This window comes from Chelonia mydas, chromosome 24 (genome assembly GCF_015237465.2).
Source record: "Chelonia mydas isolate rCheMyd1 chromosome 24, rCheMyd1.pri.v2, whole genome shotgun sequence".
Taxonomy (NCBI): Eukaryota; Metazoa; Chordata; order Testudines; family Cheloniidae; genus Chelonia; species Chelonia mydas.
In genome coordinates, this window is record NC_051264.2 from 14,489,227 (window position 1) to 14,513,263 (window position 24,037).

The 24,037-nt window shown below is 58.4% G+C and overlaps 1 protein-coding gene and 1 pseudogene across 1 annotated transcript; both read right to left on the reverse strand.

Moving 5' to 3' along the window:
* Positions 1 to 2,334: 2,334 nt before the first annotated feature.
* On the reverse strand, positions 2,335 to 5,347 carry LOC119564220 (sulfotransferase 2B1-like). The gene is made up of 6 exons (XM_043535397.1): positions 5,012 to 5,347; positions 4,284 to 4,492; positions 3,888 to 4,014; positions 3,461 to 3,555; positions 2,857 to 3,037; positions 2,335 to 2,725 (listed from the first exon to the last, which is right to left on the reverse strand). The coding sequence occupies exons 1-6, from the start codon at positions 5,145 to 5,147 to the stop codon at positions 2,616 to 2,618; spliced, it is 858 nt and encodes a 285-aa protein (XP_043391332.1). The 5' UTR covers positions 5,148 to 5,347; the 3' UTR covers positions 2,335 to 2,615.
* Positions 5,348 to 14,644: 9,297 nt separating this feature from the next.
* LOC102944038 lies at positions 14,645 to 17,689 on the reverse strand (annotated as a pseudogene).
* Between the last annotated feature and the right edge of the window lie 6,348 nt (positions 17,690 to 24,037).

Consider the following 24,037-nt stretch of genomic DNA (forward strand, 5'->3'; position numbering starts at 1 on the left):
GAAGAAGACTGAAGACTCCAACAGAGGACACTGGCCCAGGTTTCAAGGGTCAAACCTGTGTACTATGAATTTCAATATCCAGTGAGGTAAGAAAAACTGCTTAATCTAGATGTTGCCCAGTCTAATAGGGTTGAGCGTTTAGACTGCGTGCTTACAGAATCATAGAACTGGAAGGGACCTCCGGAGGCCATCCTGTCCAGTCCCCTGCACTTATATTTTCTTTTCTTTCAGTAACTAACTCTGCCTTTTTGCCTATCACTTAATATCACTTAAAATCTCTCTTTTGTTGTCAATAAATTTCTTTAACTGTATATCTTTACCAGGGAGTTTGTATGCAGTGTGTGAAAAATCTGCTCAGGTTAGCAAAGGCTGGTGTATAGCCACTTTCCACTGATGAAATGGTGAACCAATTAATAAATCTGCATTCCTCGTCTTGAGCAGTGCAAGACGGCATATTCCTGAGGTGCAAGGCTGGGAGCTGGGGGAATTTGGCAGGTGCCTTTCATGGCAGGTGCCTTTCCCTGTGAGATTCATAAGTGGTTCTGGGAGCATTCAGGCAAGCGAGCTGGGTATGGGGTCTCCCCATGCGGTTGTGCTGAGTGATCACAGCACCCAGAAAGGTTTGCTACTTGTCATGAGCAAGCCACAGTGGGAGACAGCTCAGGCTGGAGAGAGTTCAGGGGGTACAGCGGTCCCCCAGTCCCAGGCTGCAGCCCAGGGATCCCTGCATCACAGGGTTCTGGGCCAAGACTGGGGTCCTCGGCACTCCTGGAATACACCGAACAAGTAGCACTAATGATGTGCAGTGCCTGTGTCTGGGGCACCTGGGGGCTGCGGCTGTGCAAAAAATAAATGACACTAACGAACGATGCCATTGGCACAAGAGGAACTGGGCGTAACAGGGCCAGGGATCAGTGGATGCTGGAAGGTTTCCCCTCGTCAGAGGAGGGAAGGCCTGGAACAACCTACCTCCCAGTCGGTGTCGGGGGCAAAGACCCTCAGTAGTCCAAGGGCGGGAGGCACGGGGCGGGGGGGGGGGTGTTCATTCCTGCTGCTCCCTGCTGGATGGGGTCATGTTCAGGGGCGGCGAGTTATATCTCCACGTGGTGCCTTAGCACCTGCAACATTCAGAGCCCCGAAACCCAGCTCCACCAATATTTGGGGCAGGGCGTCCGGCCCCACCTGCCACCCCCGCGTGTCCCCCGGCCCCCTCTTGCTGCCTTCCCTGCCCCTGCGCCTCTGCCCTGCAGCACCAAGCTGCCTCCCTGCAGCGACTGCTGCTGTGGGGTCCTAGTGCCCCCATATCGACTGCCGGGGCAGACTGACTGAGCCTGCCCTTCCACCTCAGACCCTTCCCTTTTCCAGCGGGACTCTCCACCAGCACAGGGCCCCTGCCCACACCCACCGCTCCTGCCCCACGCTGGGCAAGGGGCAGCCCCACCCCTCACCCCCAGTGAGGCTACAGTCAGGGGCAACAGCGGGGGAGGAGATCGCTCGCAGCACTCCCCGGCTCCCACCATGGGGGAGGCGAGGGAGATTCCTGGACCTGAGAGGGAGCCTAGGAGCACGTGCAGTGACAGTGGTGGGGGTGAGTGTGCTGCTGGGGGGCATGAAAGGGGGCTCCTCCCCCAGAGCTCACTGCTGCCCGCAGGGAAAGGGCTGGGGGACGTCCTCCTCTCTGGCCCCTCCCACAGCAGCCTGCCTGCACCCCAAACTCATCCCCAGCCCTGCCCCACCCCAAAGCCCACACCCCCAGCCAGAGCCCTCATCCCCCTGCACCCCAACCCTCTGCCCCAGCCCTGAGCCCCCTTCAGCACCACAAACCCCTCATCTCCAGTCCCAGCCAGAGCCCTCATCCCACCACACCCCAACCCTCTGCCCAGCCATGAGCCTCTCTAACCCCCAAGCTCCACAGTCTCACACAGAGTCCTCACCCCCTACACCTCTACTCTTGCCTTGAGCCCCTCCCACACCTCAAACCCCTCATCTGCAGCCACACCCCACAGCCCTCACCCTGCACCCCCTCCCTCCGTACCCCTTCCTATCCCCAAACTCCCTCCCAGAGCCTGTATCCTGCACCCCAATCCCCTGCCCCAGCCTAGGGCCTGCACCCCAGACCTCCTCCCGCACCCAAACACCCACCCAGAGCCTTGGGCAGGAGGGGCGCGGAGTTTGGGCAGGGGCAGGTTCTGGGCACCACCAAAATTTCTATAAACCTGCCACCCCATGTCATGATCTGTTCATGGCAAACCCAGAGAACTTAGATTAGAAAACCAAATCCACTTGCTGGAAGGTTGCCACGTCACCTGGTTTTATTTCTTAGAATCCAGAGGCCTGACGCACAGGAACCCAAACTAGAGAGACACAGAGCAGGCTGCTCCTTGAGGCACCGAGGCTCAACTCCCACGCCATGCTCTCTTTAAATACACCTCAGATGAGCCCTGCCGTGTGCGCACTGGCCTCTGCTGGACACACGCCCCAGCCGGCTCTGCCTATTGCAGATGCGCTAGTGACGCTGCCCCAGGGGGCATCTCCCAGGGCACAATAAGCACAGCAGCACGTGGGTGGCGCAGGGCTGGTGTATTGCGGGCACAGACGTGGCGGGCGCAGGGCCGTCAGTCCCAGGGGAAGGTCATGCCCAGACCTTGCACCCTCTCCTGGTAAACAGTGTCGAATCGTTGGCTCTGCGCCTCCGAGAAATGGTTCCTCCAGTCGCCGCAGATCCCTGCAAACCACAGGGACATGGTCTAGGGTGCCCCTCACTCCCAACCCCCAGCCCCGGGTCTCCCAGCCCTGCCTCACGCAGCTGTGCCAGTGCCCCTTAATCCTGGCCCGCAGCCCCCACCCTGGACTCACCTTTCCTCAAGAACTCCCCCTTCTGGTGGTCCATGTACTTGTTGTCCAACTGGGAGAAGTTGGACATTTTGTTCCCCTTCATGCCCTGGAAGGAGGCGTTCTCCACCACAGCGGCCACTTGCTCCTCACTCAGCTCCTTCCCCAGGAAGTGGCAGATTCTCCGCACGCTGCCCAGTGGATCCTGGGAGAGACACCCGCTGCAATGAAGGGTGGGATCTGGGGTGACTTTATTATGGTCACTGGGTGCCTCAGTTTCCCCACCTGGAATGTACTGCTCCCCACTGGGTCCAGACAAACAGATGCCTCTCAGAGCAGAGGGCCTTGGCCAGAAGCCATGTCGGCTGCCTGGAGCGTGGTTAAGTGTGGGTTTGGCTCACAGGGAGGGGCTACATGTTGGCATGGCCCCAGGGGCGGGATTATATGTGGGCATAGCCACAGGGAGGGGCTACATGTGGGCATGGCCTCAGGGACGGGGTTAAGTGCAGGCATGTCCACAGGGGTCGGGGTTATGGGAGGATGAGGCCTCAGGGGCAGGGCTATGTGTGGGTGTCATCAGGGGGCGGAGTTATGTGTGGGCGTGGCCCAAAGGGCAGGGTTTCCCTACCTGCTGCAGCTCCTCGTAGGTGATGGGGAAGAAGTTCTCGTTCCCCTTCAGCCCCATCCAGCCAGTGACGTGATCGAACCAGGAACCATAGGCCACTGTGCAGGGGACAGCAGCATGGTGACCCCAGAGCCGGCTCCACCCGGCCCCTCCACCCTGGTGTAACGGGGACAGCAGGGGCCTGGGAGCTGGGACACCCAGGTTCCATCCTGCCACTGGGAGGAGAGTGGGGGCTGGAGGTCAGCGGTGTTTGCAGACCCCTGGTTGTGCTGCAGCTGTTTGGGGAGGGGGGCTCTGAGCTGTGCTGGGCCCTGGGCAAAGGGCTGGTCAGAGCTGGCTGGGGATGCACAAACTCGAAGTACTTATGACTTGCTTGGAACCCAGGTGTCCGGCTCCAGAGTGGCCCCTGCGGGCCTGGGGTGCTGCTCACCATTCCCGCTCAGGAAGTCCTCGAGGAAGGAATCCAGTGAGCCAGGGTCCTTGAACAGGTGCAGCAGCTTGGAGAAGTGGTAGAGCGAGACCAGGACGTCCTTGGGGCAGCGCAGGGTGTAGATGATCTGGGGGAGAGGTGGGGATGGGGGTCACTGCTGGGGCATCATGCTACCATTTGGGGGAGGCGGGTGCCAAGTGAACCCAGCGATGAGCCACCCACCCCGGGCCATCGCTTCCCCACCATCTCCGGAGGGAGAAGGAATCGCCCCATCCCGCTGGCTGCACTTTCACACGCCCAGCTTGGTGTAACTCACACCCAGCAGCAGCCCTTGATGCAAAGCCCTGCCGGTGCCCCTCAATCCCAACCCAGAGACCCTGCTCTCCTGCCTCTCACCTTGGCCTTGGAGCGCTGCAGGGACTTGGGGAAGAGCTGCACGGGGAGGTGGGAGCAGAGCAGCCGGGGCGGGGGGTATTTCAGGGCAGCCTTCAGCCCACCCTGGTTGTCCAGCCAGGGCGACCGCTCCCAGTTCAGCACGCTGCGCACCCAGCCGGGGTCCCCGTCACAACGGATCAAACTCAGAATCTCCAGCATCCAGTTAGTGCCTGGGGGTGAAAGGGTTAATGGGCCTGAAATAATCCCTCGACTCACTGGGTCCCTCTCCGCTCCCAGACCTTCTGCTTTAACCCACCAGACTCCCCTTCTCAGATCTGCGGATCAGCTCCAGAAGCCTGGTTCCCAGCCCCCACACCACATTCACTGAGGTGCATTGACAGTGCTAAAATCCGAAGCTCTTGTTTTCCTGTGTCAGGGGTCTCCTGGCCCTGCCGGCGGCTCTGGAGAAAGCCTGTGATCAGAGTGCGTCTGCAGAGAGCCAGCCTAGCACCAGGTGGGCGAGTTAGGTCCCCCAAGGAGCAGCCTCTTTTGTCTCGCTCTGGGCTGGGGATATGAGTGCCTGGCGTCTGGCATCTAGGAAATCAGGTCATGTGACATTGCAGCCTTCCCACTGCAAGGTTTGGTGTTTCCATCTAATGTCCTTGTGTGTGTCAGGAACACCTGCCCCTCCACCCCCCCCCGCCCCGCCCCCCACACACACACTCCACTTTGCCCCCGCTCTTCTCTACCTGACTTGGGGTAGGTGACATTGAAGACGTCGTCGTCCCGCACCTGGAATTCATTCTCCACGTAGCTCAGCGCCTCGGGGGAATAATCCAGGCATGGGAACAGCAACCCCTTGTGGGTGAAGTATTCACGTGCCATGGCAAGGCTGGGACAGAGACAGACCTCCCAGCATCAGTGCTGGCCCCCATGTGATGCTGCAGGGGACATCGTGCTGCAGGGAGCTCATCTTGGGGCACCGTGCTCCAGGGAGCGGGGTGAAGCTGTTACTTGGCTGTCCCACCCCCAGAGCCAGCTGCACCTTAGCACCCGTTGAGCCGATTCCTTGGCGTGTTCCTGGAACGACTCTAGGGCCCGTGCTGGTGGCTTTGGCCAGGAGAAGAGCCCGCGCCTGGGGTAGGAGCCCTCTGTGGGGTTGTGTAACAGGCCCAGGCTCTCTGCTCTCCCCCTGCTCCCCCCAGCGACCCTTGAACCCGGGCAGAGCCGGTGCCATTCAGCCTTTGGAGGCCCTGCCGGGTGCTCCCTGCCCGGCACAGTGACCTTTGGACCTGGGAGGAGCTTGTGTCTTTAATCCCCTGGGGCCCTGTCTTCTGGGGTGGCTTGTGGCTCCAGGCTGCCTGCCCCTGGCAGGTCCCTATGCCCCTTCCCAGCTGTGTCAGGTGCCCAGGGTCTGGTGTGGGAGTGGAGGGGGCAGGTGTGTGGCAGATCCTGTCAATCCCCCTCCGGGAGGGGTCACTTTCATGGCAGCAGGTCATCATCCTGGGGGGTGGGGGAACCATCCAGCCTGAGTCACCCCCCATTCCTGCTCCACATTAACCCCTCCATGGGGAGCTGGGAGTTCAGGCTCCATGGCCCAGTCAGCAGCTCCACGAGGGCGGCCAACAGGGGGCGCCGATTAGTGCCCGTTGTGGGTTTGGGTTTGCAGATGTCTCCACCCCAGGGATACAGCTAATCCCTGCCCTGCCTCTGCCTGACCCAGCCCACCCTGCCCTGGGGCCGGATCCGAGCTGGCACCCTGGGGGGGAAAGGCCCCGTGTCACATCAAGCCAGCCCGGCCCTGCCCTGGGGCCGGATCAGAGCTGGGCCCCCTGGAGGGGAACGCACCCATGGGCTCTCGGGCAGGGAGAGGGTCAGGCTGTGGACATGGGCCCCTGGGCACCATCAATGGAACAAACAAATTGATATGTAGCAGACTTGTTCTCCCAAGGGCAGTTCTGACACACTGCAAACCAAGTACCAGAGGGGTAGCCGTGTTAGTCTGGATCTGTAAAAGTGGCAAAGTGTCCTGTGGCACCTTATAGACTAACAGACGTATTGGAGCGTGAGCTTTCGTGGATGAATAGCCATGTCGTCAGATGCAGGTCATGATGCATCACTCACGAAAGCTTCAGCTCCAATACGTCTGTTAGTCTATAAGGTGCCACAGGACACTTTGCCGCGACTGCAAACCAAACGCACGGCTTCAGGTAGAATAAACAAACGGATTTATTACCGAGAAAGGTAGATTTACGTGATTATACGTCAAAGCATAACAAGTCAGATTTGGTCAAATGAAATAAAAGCAAAATGCATTCCAAGCTGATCTTAACACTTTCCATGTCCTTACAAACTTAGATGCTTGTCTCCACAGGCTGGCTCTTCAGCCAGGCTCTCCCCCTTTGATCCGTGGTTCAGTCGTTTGCTGGTGGTGTCAAGTATCGGGGGGGAGCCGTGTTAGTCTGTATCCACAAAAACAACAAGGAGTCCGGTGGCACCTTAAAGACTAACAGATTTATTTGGGCATAATCTTCCATGGGTAAAAACCCACTTCTTCAGATGCAGATGCAGAGTCAGGGGAGCATTACCTCATTGCAGTTTCAAACTGCCCAAAGGAAGGGGGTGACTCCCTCAAGGGTCTGAAGGCCCCAGCGCTGGAAAGAAACACCTCAACAAGGGGCGCAGCTCCCAGCACTGTTGGCACCGGCACTTCACAGTGCTGCCACTTGCTGCGCTTGGGGGGGGGTTTGCTCAGATTCGTTTGTTGCTGCCTGGGCCAGCGTCCATTGTTCCCGTGCGGCTGGGCTGGGCTGGCCCCATCCATGGCCCGACGAGGTGTGAACTGCCCCTCTGCTCTGGGAGAGTTTTTGCCTGGGCGTCCTTTAAGCCATGAGGATACATTTTCAGCCTCATAACTCCAGACATGAAATTATAACCTGTAACCTCACTATAACATTCCTGTAACAATGACTATAACATCCTATAACACCCATGCTCAGTGCATCACGAGCCTTCAAAGACACCCAACATGACAAACTTTGCATTGGATACCACACAATCATATTATAAAGATGAACATGGGGGTGTAAGGTGTTCCCCTGAGGTACAGAGCGTCACACTATCTATCTATCTATCTCCATACACTCCCCGCATCTATCTATCTATCTGTCGATCTCTCTATCCCCATATACACACTCCCTCTCTCTATCCCCAAGTACTCTTATCTATCCTTCCATCCATCCATCCCTACTCTTGGCAGCCGACCAAACTCCTGTGCGGAGCAAGGAACAGAAGCCAGGTGCTGGCACTTCCAAGCTGCATGGACTGTGTGAGTCATTCTGGGATGCTAATGCACCAGAAAAAATTCACGGGTCTCCTTGCACCCAGTAGCCATGGCAGAGACAGGACTGCAGGTGATGCCCCCATTAAGCAGGGCTCCCGTGCGCACGAAGCATCAGCGCTGATCGGGTGTCGTAGGGCTGAGCCTGGTCCCCCTGGCAAGGGGAGCACGTCTCAGCAAAATGGGCTGTGTGGGGATGTGAAAGGGCGTGTGCGTGAGTGTGAGAGATGGGGAGTGTGTGTGGGTGTCCCCCTGGCCTCAGACCCTTCCTCACTCTCCACCCAGGTCCCATTGCTCCAGCACTGCTGACTTGCCTCCACTGAGCACCTGGCAGATCTCCGGTGTCTTTATCCCCTGCGGGGGTTGGGCTGGCAAACACAACCTGCCCCCCCACAGGGCAATGGGCCCCGGTGTCTCCACCCCGCCTGCCACGCTGGGGTCTGGCTGGAGGCCCAGGGTGTTGAGGCCATACTGTCTGCAACCCAGGGATGGAGCCGTGGGCTGTTTATCTGTGGCTTAAAGCATGGATTTGATCGGAGGGCGCTGGCTCATTAGGGGAATCGCTTCCTGAACGAGATAGCCTGAGGGGGTCGGGGCAGGGCGGGGCGGGGGAAGGAAAAGCCTCAATGACGTCAGGGTCTGTTTGTGCAGAGGCAGAGGCAAACTCACAGCCATGAGGCCAGGGGGATGGGCCTGTCCCGGCCAGGGGCATGGCAGCCTGGCAGTCAGGGCCCGGTGGTGACGTGGAGCAGGAAGGGCTTGGAGTCAGTGCTGCTCCTCTTTCCCCCTCCAGTCGGTGTTTGCCGAAGCAGCTCCCCATTCAACGGAACATCCCCACCCGGGGCCCCTGTCCCTTGTCCGGGTGGCGGGGCCACGGGCAAGACTTCTGGCCTTTGGGGCATCGTGCCCACTCCTGACTGCAATTCAATGCTGTGCACCTGAGGGCAGCCACCTGCACCCCGCCACATGCTCCCCGGACAGGCCCAGGCTCCTTCTGGCGTGCTTCACCTGAACCCTGTGTGTCTCAGTTTCCCTGTGCTGCCTGTTTAACAAGGCGGTGGGAGGGGTTTTGTTGTTGCAGAGGACGAGGTGTGACCTCGCCTCGCAGCCGGGACCCCGGACAACAGCCTGGAGATGGGGTCCCCTAACGACCGGTGACCTGGTGACCAGGAGGCCCAGCCCAGCTTGGCAGTCAGCTGGGTCTGGCCAGCGGGAGGACAAAGGGCTGCGCAGAGAGGAGAGAGGGGAACAAAGGACGGAAGAGAGAGGGCGACCTGTTTACCTGGGACGGAGGACAAAGGACAGGGGCAGAGCTGTTGGGGAAGGGGATATAGGATGCTCGGCGGGAAGGCAGAGCCCCCCTGGATGCAGGGGAGACCTAGATGTGCTGTGCTGAGGGAGGCCAGGCCTGAAGCCCAGAGAGTTTCCTCTGCTGGGTTCAGACGCTCAATAAACTCTCCTGTGTTACGCTGGCTGAGAGTCGCTCCGGTCTGGAGAACAGGGGGCATTATTCCCTCTGAGCACGGCGGCCCCGGGGGTCCAGAGCGAGGGGACTCCCTGAGGGGGCCCACGGCGAGAGACAGGTGTGTTAAGGCTCAGAGAGGTGCAGTCCCAGGGGCCAGAGGGGCCTAAACCTGAGAGAGAGTGGACGCCCAAGAAGGGCTGTCGCTCTGAAGGGGGTTCCGCTCAGGGACTATATGGAGCCAAGACAGCACAAGTCCTGTGAGTCTGTGACAGGACCCCAGGGGGTTGGGGAACAGCACCAGGGAAGGAGGAGGAAGGCAGCTCGGCAGGACTGGATGGGGGCACCAGGGGCCTCCCCCACCGTGCTTTGGGTCTGGCCCACATCTGGCCCCTGCAGGCAGTGAATTGGAGTGGCTCAGCCAGGCTCCTAGGGGTCCTCAGGATACTTTGGGTCCATTTCCAACCCTTCCCCAGCTCCTGCAGGGGTCAGCCTCCCTGGATCCCTGGGTCTTGGGCTAGTGACATAGGGATCAGCTGTTCTCTTCAGGTCTGGTTTGAGCACCAGGGATTAGCCACGACTTCCACGTGCCCATGACACAGGGAAGCCACCCCAGCCAGTGCCCATAGCACCTGGTTCAGACTCAAATCCTCCCCTCCCTGGGGTGGATTGGAGCTGGGTGCATGCCATGTTTACTGTGAATACAGAAAGAATCAGAGGAAGCAATCAGTAAAAGCTATAACTTTCCATTCACTCATTCACACACACTCAAGTTCTGCAAGGTTGTTATTATAGTTACCAGTCTAGGAGTTGCTCGGGTCAAGTCACTGGCGAGGCAGCCTGGACACGAGGATGGAGCCGGGCCTTGTCAGATGTGCATCCGATGCTCCTGGAAGTTGGTTGCAGAAACAGACCCAAAGTCCTCAGTCTTTAGGGTCTGTCTTTATAGGGATCCATCCTCATACAAGTCTACGGGGTTTACCTCGTCATGCTGTTCTCACGTTTGAAGTGATAGCCAATCACGCAGATGGTACAGCAATGAGGGTCCTCTTCGGTTCTTTGGCCCCCCTCGTCCTTGGGGCGGGGTTGGGGTGGATTCTGGTGTGTCCTCAGGCTTATCGCCCAGCACATTCTTCGGCCACACGGTCCTGTCGTTTATTATGATTCTTCGGCCCCAACCTTTTATTACTCATCCAAACAGACAACCACAATCACACACTCTATTTCACATAACATATTTCCTATCACATCTGCATTTGATTACCAAGTCCTTTAACAAAACCATTCTGAAATCACTGGGGCACGACAGGCTCCAATAGACCTATTCATACCACGTGTTACATGTGACAAGAAAACAAGCAGGATAAAAACGCAAGAGTGGGGCTCACCAGATCTCATTCCTGAGTTCAGGAAAACAGTTCTAACAGTAGCTGTCCTTAATGATAATCTTATCACTTTAGAACAGGATGTTTCGGGATGTGCTTCTACAATTAACATAGACCTTGTAAACTGACAGGCATAATTCGATTAGCATGGACTCAGCAAGCTGAGAGGCATATTTCTTTCTAATGGTCAGACCAAATCTGGGGTCTGTTCTGGGCCAATCTTTCTCACACTCCCCCATAACATAAATGTATTAATTATTACTTTCATCCAACAATGACAGTATCCCCGCCCGCCCGGCCAGGGGAAGCACAGAACTGGACCGAGTCGTATCAGGGTGGGATCAGGTGGAGTGGTTCTCTCTGGGCTGGAACAGAGCTGCAGCCACCTCTGGGGCAGGGCAGCCAGGGAACAGCCGCATAGTGATACCGCATGGGGATGGCTCGTCCGGCGCTGAGATGCAGCCACCGCTGGCGTGGACACTCTAGGCTCCCTTTGACCACCCCTGAGACAAGCTGGTCAGGTGAGTGGGTCGCAGGGTGGGAGGTTATCTCGGCATCCCATGTTCTCGCCCGGAGGACTGGGTGGAGCGCAAACTGGCTGCTTCAAAAGGGTCTGATTTCATGTGGGGGAGGGGTCCCTGCTCCTTTAGGTTGGTTCCCCCTTGCTCCAGTACAGCCCCGGACCCGAGTACTCAGATGGGAGCCGAGCCCCCTGCACTGGGGGACACAGAGACCTTCATGTCCTTAACCTGGAGCTAGGGGCTGGTGCCTGAGGCTGGAGTGATTCCAGGCCAGGCCTTGAGATGCAGTGAGCTGCTCAGGGGCGTCTGGATACAAGGACCAGCAATGCCCCAGGACCCCCCCAATACACCTCAAGTTAAACCTCCCTCCCAGCATGGGGACCATGACCCAAGGTATGCAAAAGGCTCTGGCAGCAGCTGCTTAGCCTGGGGCCAACACCTGCCATTTCCCACCTAGAGTGGGATAGAACCCAGGAGTCCTGGCTCCCATCTCCCTGCTCTAAACCACCCGATCCCATTCTCCCATCGTCCCCCATTCCATTTTGATCAGGTCCCACCTCCATGTGCAGACACTAAATGGTTAAGCAGCTGCAGATCCCTGTGGCATACAGGGCTGCTCCCCCATTTACTCAACTAATCCCAGCTGGGATCCTCCTTCCTGGGGAGGGAAGAGCCTCTGGCCCAGGGCCCGGCCCATCTCCCAGCATCTACAAGAGGAGGTGTGGGAGGGGCACAGGTGGCTGTAAGCACTAAACCCCACTCCCCTGCCAGAGCTGGGGATAGAACCCAGGAGTCCTGGCATCCAGCCCCCCGATTGTAACCACCAGACCCCACTCCAGGGGAATTGCTCAACTTTGCCTGGAGACTGGTGTTCCCCAAGCACGTGGGACTGAGGGTATAAAACAGAACACAGGGGCCCCATGCTGGGCCTTTCTCCTGCCCCCACCTTGTCATGAAGTGTGGGGGAGTCCGGGGCCTGCACCCCTCTTCCTGGGATTCACTGTGACTCTCAGCCAGCCAGTAAAATGGAAGGTTTATTGGACAATAGGAACACAGTCTAAAACAGAGCTTGTGGGTACAACCAGGACCCCTCAGTCAAGTCCTTCCGGGGGGCAGGGAGCTCAGACCCCCGCCCTGGGGTTCCCTGCGTTCCACCACCCAGCACCAAACTGAAACCCAAAACTTCCCAGGAGGTTCTCTCCTGCAGCCTTTGTCCAGTTTCCCGGGCAGAGGTGTCACCTCCCCTTCCCCCTCCCGGCTCAGGTGACAGGCTCTCAGGTCTCCCATCCCCAGTGAACCTCCCCTGCCACATTCCCAGGTCAACACTCCCCCCTCCCTGCTGTGTCACACACCTACACTGCAATCAACCAAGACACTCAGAAGAAGACTGAAGACTCCAACAGAGGACACTGGCCCAGGTTTCAAGGGTCAAACCTGTGTACTATGAATTTCAATATCCAGTGAGGTAAGAAAAACTGCTTAATCTAGATGTTGCCCAGTCTAATAGGGTTGAGCGTTTAGACTGCGTGCTTACAGAATCATAGAACTGGAAGGGACCTCCGGAGGCCATCCTGTCCAGTCCCCTGCACTTATATTTTCTTTTCTTTCGGTAACTAACTCTGCCTTTTTGCCTATCACTTAATATCACTTAAAATCTCTCTTTTGTTGTCAATAAACTTCTTCAACTGTATATCTTTACCAGGGAGTTTGTATGCAGTGTGTGAAAAATCTGCTCAGGTTAGCAAAGGCTGGTGTATAGCCACTTTCCACTGATGAAATGGTGAACCAATTAATAAATCTGCATTCCTCGTCTTGAGCAGTGCAAGACGGCATATTCCTGAGGTGCAAGGCTGGGAGCTGGGGGAATTTGGCAGGTGCCTTTCATGGCAGGTGCCTTTCCCTGTGAGATTCATAAGTGGTTCTGGGAGCATTCAGGCAAGCGAGCTGGGTATGGGGTCTCCCCATGCGGTTGTGCTGAGCGATCACAGCACCCAGAAAGGTTTGCTACTTGTCATGAGCAAGCCACAGTGGGAGACAGCTCAGGCTGGAGAGAGTTCAGGGGGTACAGCGGTCCCCCAGTCCCAGGCTGCAGCCCAGGGATCCCTGCATCACAGGGTTCTGGGCCAAGACTGGGGTCCTCGGCACTCCTGGAATACACCGAACAAGTAACACTAAAGATGTGCAGTGCCTGTGTCTGGGGCACCTGGGGGCTGCGGCTGTGCAAAAAATCAATGACACTAACGAACGATGCCATTGGCACAAGAGGAACTGGGCGTAACAGGGCCAGGGATCAGTGGATGCTGGAAGGTTTCCCCTCGTCAGAGGAGGGAAGGCCTGGAACAACCTACCTCCCAGTCGGTGTCGGGGGCAAAGACCCTCAGTAGTCCAAGGGCGGGAGGCACGGGGGGGGGGGGTGTTCATTCCTGCTGCTCCCTGCTGGATGGGGTCATGTTCAGGGGCGGCGAGTTATATCTCCACGTGGTGCCTTAGCACCTGCAACATTCAGAGCCCCGAAACCCAGCTCCACCAATATTTGGGGCAGGGCGTCCGGCCCCACCTGCCACCCCCGCGTGTCCCCCGGCCCCCTCTTGCTGCCTTCCCTGCCCCTGCGCCTCTGCCCTGCAGCTCCATGCTGCCTCCCTGCAGCGACTGCTGCCGTGGGGTCCTAGTGCCCCCATATCGACTGCCGGGGCAGACTGACTGAGCCTGCCCTTCCACCTCAGACCCTTCCCTTTTCCAGCGGGACTCTCCACCAGCACAGGGCCCCTGCCCACACCCACCGCTCCTGCCCCACGCTGGGCAAGGGGCAGCCCCACCCCTCACCCCCAGTGAGGCTACAGTCAGGGGCAACAGCGGGGGAGGAGATCGCTCGCAGCACCCCCCGGCTCCCACCATGGGGGAGGCGAGGGAGATTCCTGGACCTGAGAGGGACCCTAGGAGCACGTGCAGTGACAGTGGTGGGGGTGAGTGTGCTGCTGGGGGGCGTGAAAGGGGGCTCCTCCCCCAGAGCTCACTGCTGCCCGCAGGGAAAGGGCTGGGGGACGTCCTCCTCTCTGGCCCCTCCCACAGCAGCCTGCCTGCACCCCAAACTCATCCCCAGCCCTGCCCCACCCCAGAGCCCACACCCCCAGCCAGAGCCCTCATCCCCCTGCACCCCAACCCTCTGCCCCAGCCCTGAGCCCCCTTCAGCACCACAAACCCCTCATCTCCAGTCCCAGCCAGAGCCCTCATCCCACCACACCCCAACCCTCTGCCCAGCCATGAGCCTCTCTAACCCCCAAGCTCCACAGTCTCACACAGAGTCCTCACCCCCTACACCTCTACTCTTGCCTTGAGCCCCTCCCACACCCCAAACCCCTCATCTGCAGCCACACCCCACAGCCCTCACCCTGCACCCCCTCCCTCCGCACCCCTTCCCATCCCCAAACTCCCTCCCAGAGCCTGCACCCTGCACCCCAATCCCCTGCCCCAGCCTAGGGCCTGCACCCCAGACCTCCTCCCCCACCCAAACACCCACCCAGAGCCTTGGGCAGGAGGGGCGCGGAGTTTGGGCAGGGGCAGGTTCTGGGCACCACCAAAATTTCTATAAACCTGCCACCCCATGTCATGATCTGTTCATGGCAAACCCAGAGAACTTAGATTAGAAAACCAAATCCACTTGCTGGAAGGTTGCCACGTCACCTGGTTTTATTTCTTAGGATCCAGAGGCCTGACGCACAGGAACCCAAACTAGAGAGACACAGAGCAGGCTGCTCCTTGAGGCACCGAGGCTCAACTCCCACGCCATGCTCTCTTTAAATACACCTCAGATGAGCCCTGCCGTGTGCGCACTGGCCTCTGCTGGACACACGCCCCAGCCGGCTCTGCCTATTGCAGATGCGCTAGTGACGCTGCCCCAGGGGGCATCTCCCAGGGCACAATAAGCACAGCAGCACGTGGGTGGCGTAGGGCTGGTGTATTGCGGGCACAGACGTGGCGGGCGCAGGGCCGTCAGTCCCAGGGGAAGGTCATGCCCAGACCCTGCATCCGCTCCCGGTAAACAGTGTCGAATCATTGGCTCTGCGCCTCCGAGAGATGGTTCCTCCAGTCGCCGCAGATCCCTGCAAACCACAGGGACATGGTCTAGGGTGCCCCTCACTCCCAACCCCCAGCCCCGGGTCTCCCAGCCCTGCCTCACGCAGCTGTGCCAGTGCCCCTTAATCCTGGCCCGCAGCCCCCACCCTGGACTCACCTTTCCTCAAGAACTCCCCCTTCTGGTGGTCCATGTACTTGTTGTCCAACTGGGAGAAGTTGGACATTTTGTTCCCCTTCATGCCCTGGAAGGAGGCGTTCTCCACCACAGCGGCCACTTGCTCCTCACTCAGCTCCTTCCCCAGGAAGTGGCAGATTCTCCGCACGCTGCCCAGTGGATCCTGGGAGAGACACCCGCTGCAATGAAGGGTGGGATCTGGGGTGACTTTATTATGGTCACTGGGTGCCTCAGTTTCCCCACCTGGAATGTACTGCTCCCCACTGGGTCCAGACAAACAGATGCCTCTCAGAGCAGAGGGCCTTGGCCAGAAGCCATGTCGGCTGCCTGGAGCATGGTTAAGTGTGGGTTTGGCTCACAGGGAGGGGCTACATGTTGGCATGGCCCCAGGGGCGGGATTATATGTGGGCATAGCCACAGGGAGGGGCTACATGTGGGCATGGCCTCAGGGACGGGGTTAAGTGCAGGCATGTCCACAGGGGTCGGGGTTATGGGAGGATGAGGCCTCAGGGGCAGGGCTATGTGTGGGTGTCATCAGGGGGCGGAGTTATGTGTGGGCGTGGCCCAAAGGGCAGGGTTTCCCTACCTGCTGCAGCTCCTCGTAGGTGATGGGGAAGAAGTTCTCGTTCCCCTTCAGCCCCATCCAGCCAGTGACGTGATCGAACCAGGAACCATAGGCCACTGTGCAGGGGACAGCAGCATGGTGACCCCAGAGCCGGCTCCACCCGGCCCCTCCACCCTGGTGTAACGGGGACAGCAGGGGCCTGGGAGCTGGGACACCCGGGTTCCATCCTGCCACTGGGAGGAGAGTGGGGGCTGGAGGTCAGCGGTGTTTGCAGACCCCTGGTTGTGCTGCAGCTGTTTGGGGAGGGGGGCTCTGAGCTGTGCTGGGCCCTGGGCAAAGGGCTGGTCAGAGCTGGCTGGGGATGCACAAACTCGAAGTACTTGTGACTTGCTTGGAACCCAGGTGTCCGGCTCCAGAGTGGCCCCTGCGGGCCTGGGGTGCTGCTCACCATTCCCGCTCAGGAAGTCCTCGAGGAAGGAATCCAGTGAGCCAGGGTCCTTGAACAGGTGCAGCAGCTTGGAGAAGTGGTAGAGCGAGACCAGGACGTCCTTGGGGCAGCGCAGGGTGTAGATGATCTGGGGGAGAGGTGGGGATGGGGGTCACTGCTGGGGCATCATGCTACCATTTGGGGGAGGTGGGTGCCAAGTGAACCCAGCGATGAGCCACCCACCCCGGGCCATCGCTTCCCCACCATCTCCGGAGGGAGAAGGAATCGCCCCATCCCGCTGGCTGCACTTTCACACGCCCAGCTTGGTGTAACTCACACCCAGCAGCAGCCCTTGATGCAAAGCCCTGCCGGTGCCCCTCAATCCCAACCCAGAGACCCCGCTCTCCTGCCTCTCACCTTGGCCTTGGAGCGCTGCAGGGACTTGGGGAAGAGCTGCACGGGGAGGTGGGAGCAGAGCAGCCGGGGCGGGGGGTATTTCAGGGCAGCCTTCAGCCCACCCTGGTTGTCCAGCCAGGGCGACCGCTCCCAGTTCAGCACGCTGCGCACCCAGCCGGGGTCCCCGTCACAACGGATCAAACTCAGAATCTCCAGCATCCAGTTAGTGCCTGGGGGTGAAAGGGTTAATGGGCCTGAAATAATCCCTCGACTCACTGGGTCCCTCTCCGCTCCCAGACCTTCTGCTTTAACCCACCAGACTCCCCTTCTCAGATCTGCGGATCGGCTCCAGAAGCCTGGTTCCCAGCCCCCACACCACATTCACTGAGGTGCATTGACAGTGCTAAAATCCGAAGCTCTTGTTTTCCTGTGTCAGGGGTCTCCTGGCCCTGCCGGCGGCTCTGGAGAAAGCCTGTGATCAGAGTGCGTCTGCAGAGAGCCAGCCTAGCACGAGGTGGGCGAGTTAGGTCCCCCAAGGAGCAGCCTCTTTTGTCTCGCTCTGGGCTGGAGGTCTGAGTGCCTGGCGTCTGGCATCTAGGAAATCAGGTCATGTGACATTGCAGCCTTCCCACTGCAAGGTTTGGTGTTTCCATCTAATGTCCTTGTGTGTGTCAGGAACACCTGCCCCTCCACCCCCCCCGCCCCGCCCCCCACACACACACTCCACTTTGCCCCCGCTCTTCTCTACCTGACTTGGGGTAGGTGACATTGAAGACGTCGTCGTCCCGCACCTGGAATTCATTCTCCACGTAGCTCAGCGCCTCGGGGGAATAATCCAGGCATGGGAACAGCAACCCCTTGTGGGTGAAGTATTCACGTGCCATGGCAAGGCTGGGACAGAGACAGACCTCCCAGCATCAGTGCTGGCCCCCATGTGATGCTGCAGGGGACATCGTGCTGCAGGGAGCTCATCTTGGGGCACCGTGCTCCAGGGAGCGGGGTGAAGCTGTTACTTGGCTGTCCCACCCCCAGAGCCAGCTGCACCTTAGCACCCGTTGAGCCGATTCCTTGGCGTGTTCCTGGAACGACTCTAGGGCCCGTGCTGGTGGCTTTGGCCAGGAGAAGAGCCCGCGCCTGGGGTAGGAGCCCTCTGTGGGGTTGTGTAACAGGCCCAGGCTCTCTGCTCTCCCCCTGCTCCCCCCAGCGACCCTTGAACCCGGGCAGAGCCGGTGCCATTCAGCCTTTGGAGGCCCTGCCGGGTGCTCCCTGCCCGGCACAGTGACCTTTGGACCTGGGAGGAGCTTGTGTCTTTAATCCCCTGGGGCCCTGTCTTCTGGGGTGGCTTGTGGCTCCAGGCTGCCTGCCCCTGGCAGGTCCCTATGCCCCTTCCCAGCTGTGTCAGGTGCCCAGGGTCTGGTGTGGGAGTGGAGGGGGCAGGTGTGTGGCAGATCCTGTCAATCCCCCCCCGGGAGGGGTCACTTTCATGGCAGCAGGTCATCATCCTGGGGGGCGGGGGAACCATCCAGCCTGAGTCACCCCCCATTCCTGCTCCACATTAACCCCTCCATGGGGAGCTGGGAGTTCAGGCTCCATGGCCCAGTCAGCAGCTCCACGAGGGCGGCCAACAGGGGGCGCCGATTAGTGCCCGTTGTGGGTTTGGGTTTGCAGATGTCTCCACCCCAGGGATACAGCTAATCCCTGCCCTGCCTCTGCCTGACCCAGCCCACCCTGCCCTGGGGCCGGATCCGAGCTGGCACCCTGCGGGGGAAAGGCCCCGTGTCACATCAAGCCAGCCCGGCCCTGCCCTGGGGCCGGATCAGAGCTGGGCCCCCTGGAGGGGAACGCACCCATGGGCTCTCGGGCAGGGAGAGGGTCAGGCTGTGGACATGGGCCCCTGGGCACCATCAATGGAACAAACAAATTGATATGTAGCAGACTTGTTCTCCCAAGGGCAGTTCTGACACACTGCAAACCAAGTACCAGAGGGGTAGCCGTGTTAGTCTGGATCTGTAAAAGCGGGAAAGTGTCCTGTGGCACCTTATAGACTAACAGACGTATTGGAGCGTGAGCTTTCGTGGATGAATAGCCATGTCGTCAGATGCAGGTCATGATGCATTCACTCACGAAAGCTTCAGCTCCAATACGTCTGTTAGTCTATAAGGTGCCACAGGACACTTTGCCGCGACTGCAAACCAAACGCACGGCTTCAGGTAGAATAAACAAACGGATTTATTACCGAGAAAGGTAGATTTACGTGATTATACGTCAAAGCATAACAAGTCAGATTTGGTCAAATGAAATAAAAGCAAAATGCATTCCAAGCTGATCTTAACACTTTCCATGTCCTTACAAACTTAGATGCTTGTCTCCACAGGCTGGCTCTTCAGCCAGGCTCTCCCCCTTTGATCCGTGGTTCTGTCGTTTGCTGGTGGTGTCAAGTATCGGGGGGGAGCCGTGTTAGTCTGTATCCACAAAAACAACAAGGAGTCCGGTGGCACCTTAAAGACTAACAGATTTATTTGGGCATAATCTTCCATGGGTAAAAACCCACTTCTTCAGATGCAGATGCAGAGTCAGGGGAGCATTACCTCATTGCAGTTTCAAACTGCCCAAAGGAAGGGGGTGACTCCCTCAAGGGTCTGAAGGCCCCAGCGCTGGAAAGAAACACCTCAACAAGGGGCGCAGCTCCCAGCACTGTTGGCACCGGCACTTCACAGTGCTGCCACTTGCTGCGCTTGGGGGGGGGTTTGCTCAGATTCGTTTGTTGCTGCCTGGGCCAGCGTCCATTGTTCCCGTGCGGCTGGGCTGGGCTGGCCCCATCCATGGCCCGACGAGGTGTGAACTGCCCCTCTGCTCTGGGAGAGTTTTTGCCTGGGCGTCCTTTAAGCCATGAGGATACATTTTCAGCCTCATAACTCCAGACATGAAATTATAACCTGTAACCTCACTATAACATTCCTGTAACAATGACTATAACATCCTATAACACCCATGCTCAGTGCATCACGAGCCTTCAAAGACACCCAACATGACAAACTTTGCATTGGATACCACACAATCATATTATAAAGATGAACATGGGGGTGTAAGGTGTTCCCCTGAGGTACAGAGCGTCACACTATCTATCTATCTATCTCCATACACTCCCTGCATCTATCTATCTATCTGTCGATCTCTCTATCCCCATATACACACTCCCTCTCTCTATCCCCAAGTACTCTTATCTATCCTTCCATCCATCCATCCCTACTCTTGGCAGCCGACCAAACTCCTGTGCGGAGCAAGGAACAGAAGCCAGGTGCTGGCACTTCCAAGCTGCATGGACTGTGTGAGTCATTCTGGGATGCTAATGCACCAGAAAAAATTCACGGGTCTCCTTGCACCCAGTAGCCATGGCAGAGACAGGACTGCAGGTGATGCCCCCATTAAGCAGGGCTCCCGTGCGCACGAAGCATCAGCGCTGATCGGGTGTCGTAGGGCTGAGCCTGGTCCCCCTGGCAAGGGGAGCACGTCTCAGCAAAATGGGCTGTGTGGGGATGTGAAAGGGCGTGTGCGTGAGTGTGAGAGATGGGGAGTGTGTGTGGGTGTCCCCCTGGCCTCAGACCCTTCCTCACTCTCCACCCAGGTCCCATTGCTCCAGCACTGCTGACTTGCCTCCACTGAGCACCTGGCAGATCTCCGGTGTCTTTATCCCCTGCGGGGGTTGGGCTGGCAAACACAACCTGCCCCCCCACAGGGCAATGGGCCCCGGTGTCTCCACCCCGCCTGCCACGCTGGGGTCTGGCTGGAGGCCCAGGGCGTTGAGGCCATACTGTCTGCAACCCAGGGATGGAGCCGTGGGCTGTTTATCTGTGGCTTAAAGCATGGATTTGATCGGAGGGCGCTGGCTCATTAGGGGAATTGCTTCCTGAACGAGATAGCCTGAGGGGGTCGGGGCAGGGCGGGGCGGGGGAAGGAAAAGCCTCAATGACGTCAGGGTCTGTTTGTGCAGAGGCAGAGGCAAACTCACAGCCATGAGGCCAGGGGGATGGGCCTGTCCCGGCCAGGGGCATGGCAGCTTGGCAGTCAGGGCCCGGTGGTGACGTGGAGCAGGAAGGGCTTGGAGTCAGTGCTGCTCCTCTTTCCCCCTCCAGTCGGTGTTTGCCGAAGCAGCTCCCCATTCAACGGAACATCCCCACCCGGGGCCCCTGTCCCTTGTCCGGGTGGCGGGGCCACGGGCAAGACTTCTGGCCTTTGGGGCATCGTGCCCACTCCTGACTGCAATTCAATGCTGTGCACCTGAGGGCAGCCACCTGCACCCCGCCACATGCTCCCCGGACAGGCCCAGGCTCCTTCTGGCGTGCTTCACCTGAACCCTGTGTGTCTCAGTTTCCCTGTGCTGCCTGTTTAACAAGGCGGTGGGAGGGGTTTTGTTGTTGCAGAGGACGAGGTGTGACCTCGCCTCGCAGCCGGGACCCCGGACAACAGCCTGGAGATGGGGTCCCCTAACGACCGGTGACCTGGTGACCAGGAGGCCCAGCCCAGCTTGGCAGTCAGCTGGGTCTGGCCAGCGGGAGGACAAAGGGCTGCGCAGAGAGGAGAGAGGGGAACAAAGGACGGAAGAGAGAGGGCAACCTGTTTACCTGGGACGGAGGACAAAGGACAGGGGCAGAGCTGTTGGGGAAGGGGATATAGGATGCTCGGCGGGAAGGCAGAGCCCCCCTGGATGCAGGGGAGACCTAGATGTGCTGTGCTGAGGGAGGCCAGGCCTGAAGCCCAGAGAGTTTCCTCTGCTGGGTTCAGACGCTCAATAAACTCTCCTGTGTTACGCTGGCTGAGAGTCGCTCCGGTCTGGAGAACAGGGGGCATTATTCCCTCTGAGCACGGCGGCCCCGGGGGTCCAGAGCGAGGGGACTCCCTGAGGGGGCCCACGGCGAGAGACAGGTGTGTTAAGGCTCAGAGAGGTGCAGTCCCAGGGGCCAGAGGGGCCTAAACCTGAGAGAGAGTGGACGCCCAAGAAGGGCTGTCGCTCTGAAGGGGGTTCCGCTCAGGGACTATATGGAGCCAAGACAGCACAAGTCCTGTGAGTCTGTGACAGGACCCCAGGGGGTTGGGGAACAGCACCAGGGAAGGAGGAGGAAGGCAGCTCGGCAGGACTGGATGGGGGCACCAGGGGCCTCCCCCACCGTGCTTTGGGTCTGGCCCACATCTGGCCCCTGCAGGCAGTGAATTGGAGTGGCTCAGCCAGGCTCCTAGGGGTCCTCAGGATACTTTGGGTCCATTTCCAACCCTTCCCCAGCTCCTGCAGGGGTCAGCCTCCCTGGATCCCTGGGTCTTGGGCTAGTGACATAGGGATCAGCTGTTCTCTTCAGGTCTGGTTTGAGCACCAGGGATTAGCCACGACTTCCACGTGCCCATGACACAGGGAAGCCACCCCAGCCAGTGCCCATAGCACCTGGTTCAGACTCAAATCCTCCCCTCCCTGGGGTGGATTGGAGCTGGGTGCATGCCATGTTTACTGTGAATACAGAAAGAATCAGAGGAAGCAATCAGTAAAAGCTATAACTTTCCATTCACTCATTCACACACACTCAAGTTCTGCAAGGTTGTTATTATAGTTACCAGTCTAGGAGTTGCTCGGGTCAAGTCACTGGCGAGGCAGCCTGGACACGAGGATGGAGCCGGGCCTTGTCAGATGTGCATCCGATGCTCCTGGAAGTTGGTTGCAGAAACAGACCCAAAGTCCTCAGTCTTTAGGGTCTGTCTTTATAGGGATCCATCCTCATACAAGTCTACGGGGTTTACCTCGTCATGCTGTTCTCACGTTTGAAGTGATAGCCAATCACGCAGATGGTACAGCAATGAGGGTCCTCTTCGGTTCTTTGGCCCCCCTCGTCCTTGGGGCGGGGTTGGGGTGGATTCTGGTGTGTCCTCAGGCTTATCGCCCAGCACATTCTTCGGCCACACGGTCCTGTCGTTTATTATGATTCTTCGGCCCCAACCTTTTATTACTCATCCAAACAGACAACCACAATCACACACTCTATTTCACATAACATATTTCCTATCACATCTGCATTTTATTACCAAGTCCTTTAACAAAACCATTCTGAAATCACTGGGGCACGACAGGCTCCAATAGACCTATTCATACCACGTGTTACATGTGACAAGAAAACAAGCAGGATAAAAACGCAAGAGTGGGGCTCACCAGATCTCATTCCTGAGTTCAGGAAAACAGTTCTAACAGTAGCTGTCCTTAATGATAATCTTATCACTTTAGAACAGGATGTTTCGGGATGTGCTTCTACAATTAACATAGACCTTGTAAACTGACAGGCATAATTCGATTAGCATGGACTCAGCAAGCTGAGAGGCATATTTCTTTCTAATGGTCAGACCAAATCTGGGGTCTGTTCTGGGCCAATCTTTCTCACACTCCCCCATAACATAAATGTATTAATTATTACTTTCATCCAACAATGACAGTATCCCCGCCCGCCCGGCCAGGGGAAGCACAGAACTGGACCGAGTCGTATCAGGGTGGGATCAGGTGGAGTGGTTCTCTCTGGGCTGGAACAGAGCTGCAGCCACCTCTGGGGCAGGGCAGCCAGGGAACAGCCGCATAGTGATACCGCATGGGGATGGCTCGTCCGGCGCTGAGATGCAGCCACCGCTGGCGTGGACACTCTAGGCTCCCTTTGACCACCCCTGAGACAAGCTGGTCAGGTGAGTGGGTCGCAGGGTGGGAGGTTATCTCGGCATCCCATGTTCTCGCCCGGAGGACTGGGTGGAGCGCAAACTGGCTGCTTCAAAAGGGTCTGATTTCATGTGGGGGAGGGGTCCCTGCTCCTTTAGGTTGGTTCCCCCTTGCTCCAGTACAGCCCCGGACCCGAGTACTCAGATGGGAGCCGAGCCCCCTGCACTGGGGGACACAGAGACCTTCATGTCCTTAACCTGGAGCTAGGGGCTGGTGCCTGAGGCTGGAGTGATTCCAGGCCAGGCCTTGAGATGCAGTGAGCTGCTCAGGGGCGTCTGGATACAAGGACCAGCAATGCCCCAGGACCCCCCCAATACACCTCAAGTTAAACCTCCCTCCCAGCATGGGGACCATGACCCAAGGTATGCAAAAGGCTCTGGCAGCAGCTGCTTAGCCTGGGGCCAACACCTGCCATTTCCCACCTAGAGTGGGATAGAACCCAGGAGTCCTGGCTCCCATCTCCCTGCTCTAAACCACCCGATCCCATTCTCCCATCGTCCCCCATTCCATTTTGATCAGGTCCCACCTCCAGGTGCAGACACTAAATGGTTAAGCAGCTGCAGATCCCTGTGGCATACAGGGCTGCTCCCCCATTTACTCAACTAATCCCAGCTGGGATCCTCCTTCCTGGGGAGGGAAGAGCCTCTGGCCCAGGGCCCGGCCCATCTCCCAGCATCTACAAGAGGAGGTG

Coding starts and splice junctions, on each gene's coding strand:
- LOC119564220 (XM_043535397.1), bottom strand. CDS start 5,147: ATGGCACGTGAATACTTCACCCACAAGGGGTTGCTGTTCCCATGCCTG. Junction 4,015..4,283: donor TGCAGCGCTCCAAGGCCAAG/GTGAGAGGCAGG, acceptor CCTCTCCCCCAG/ATCATCTACACCCTGCGCTG. Junction 3,556..3,887: donor GGACTTCCTGAGCGGGAATG/GTGAGCAGCACC, acceptor TCCCCTGCACAG/TGGCCTATGGTTCCTGGTTC.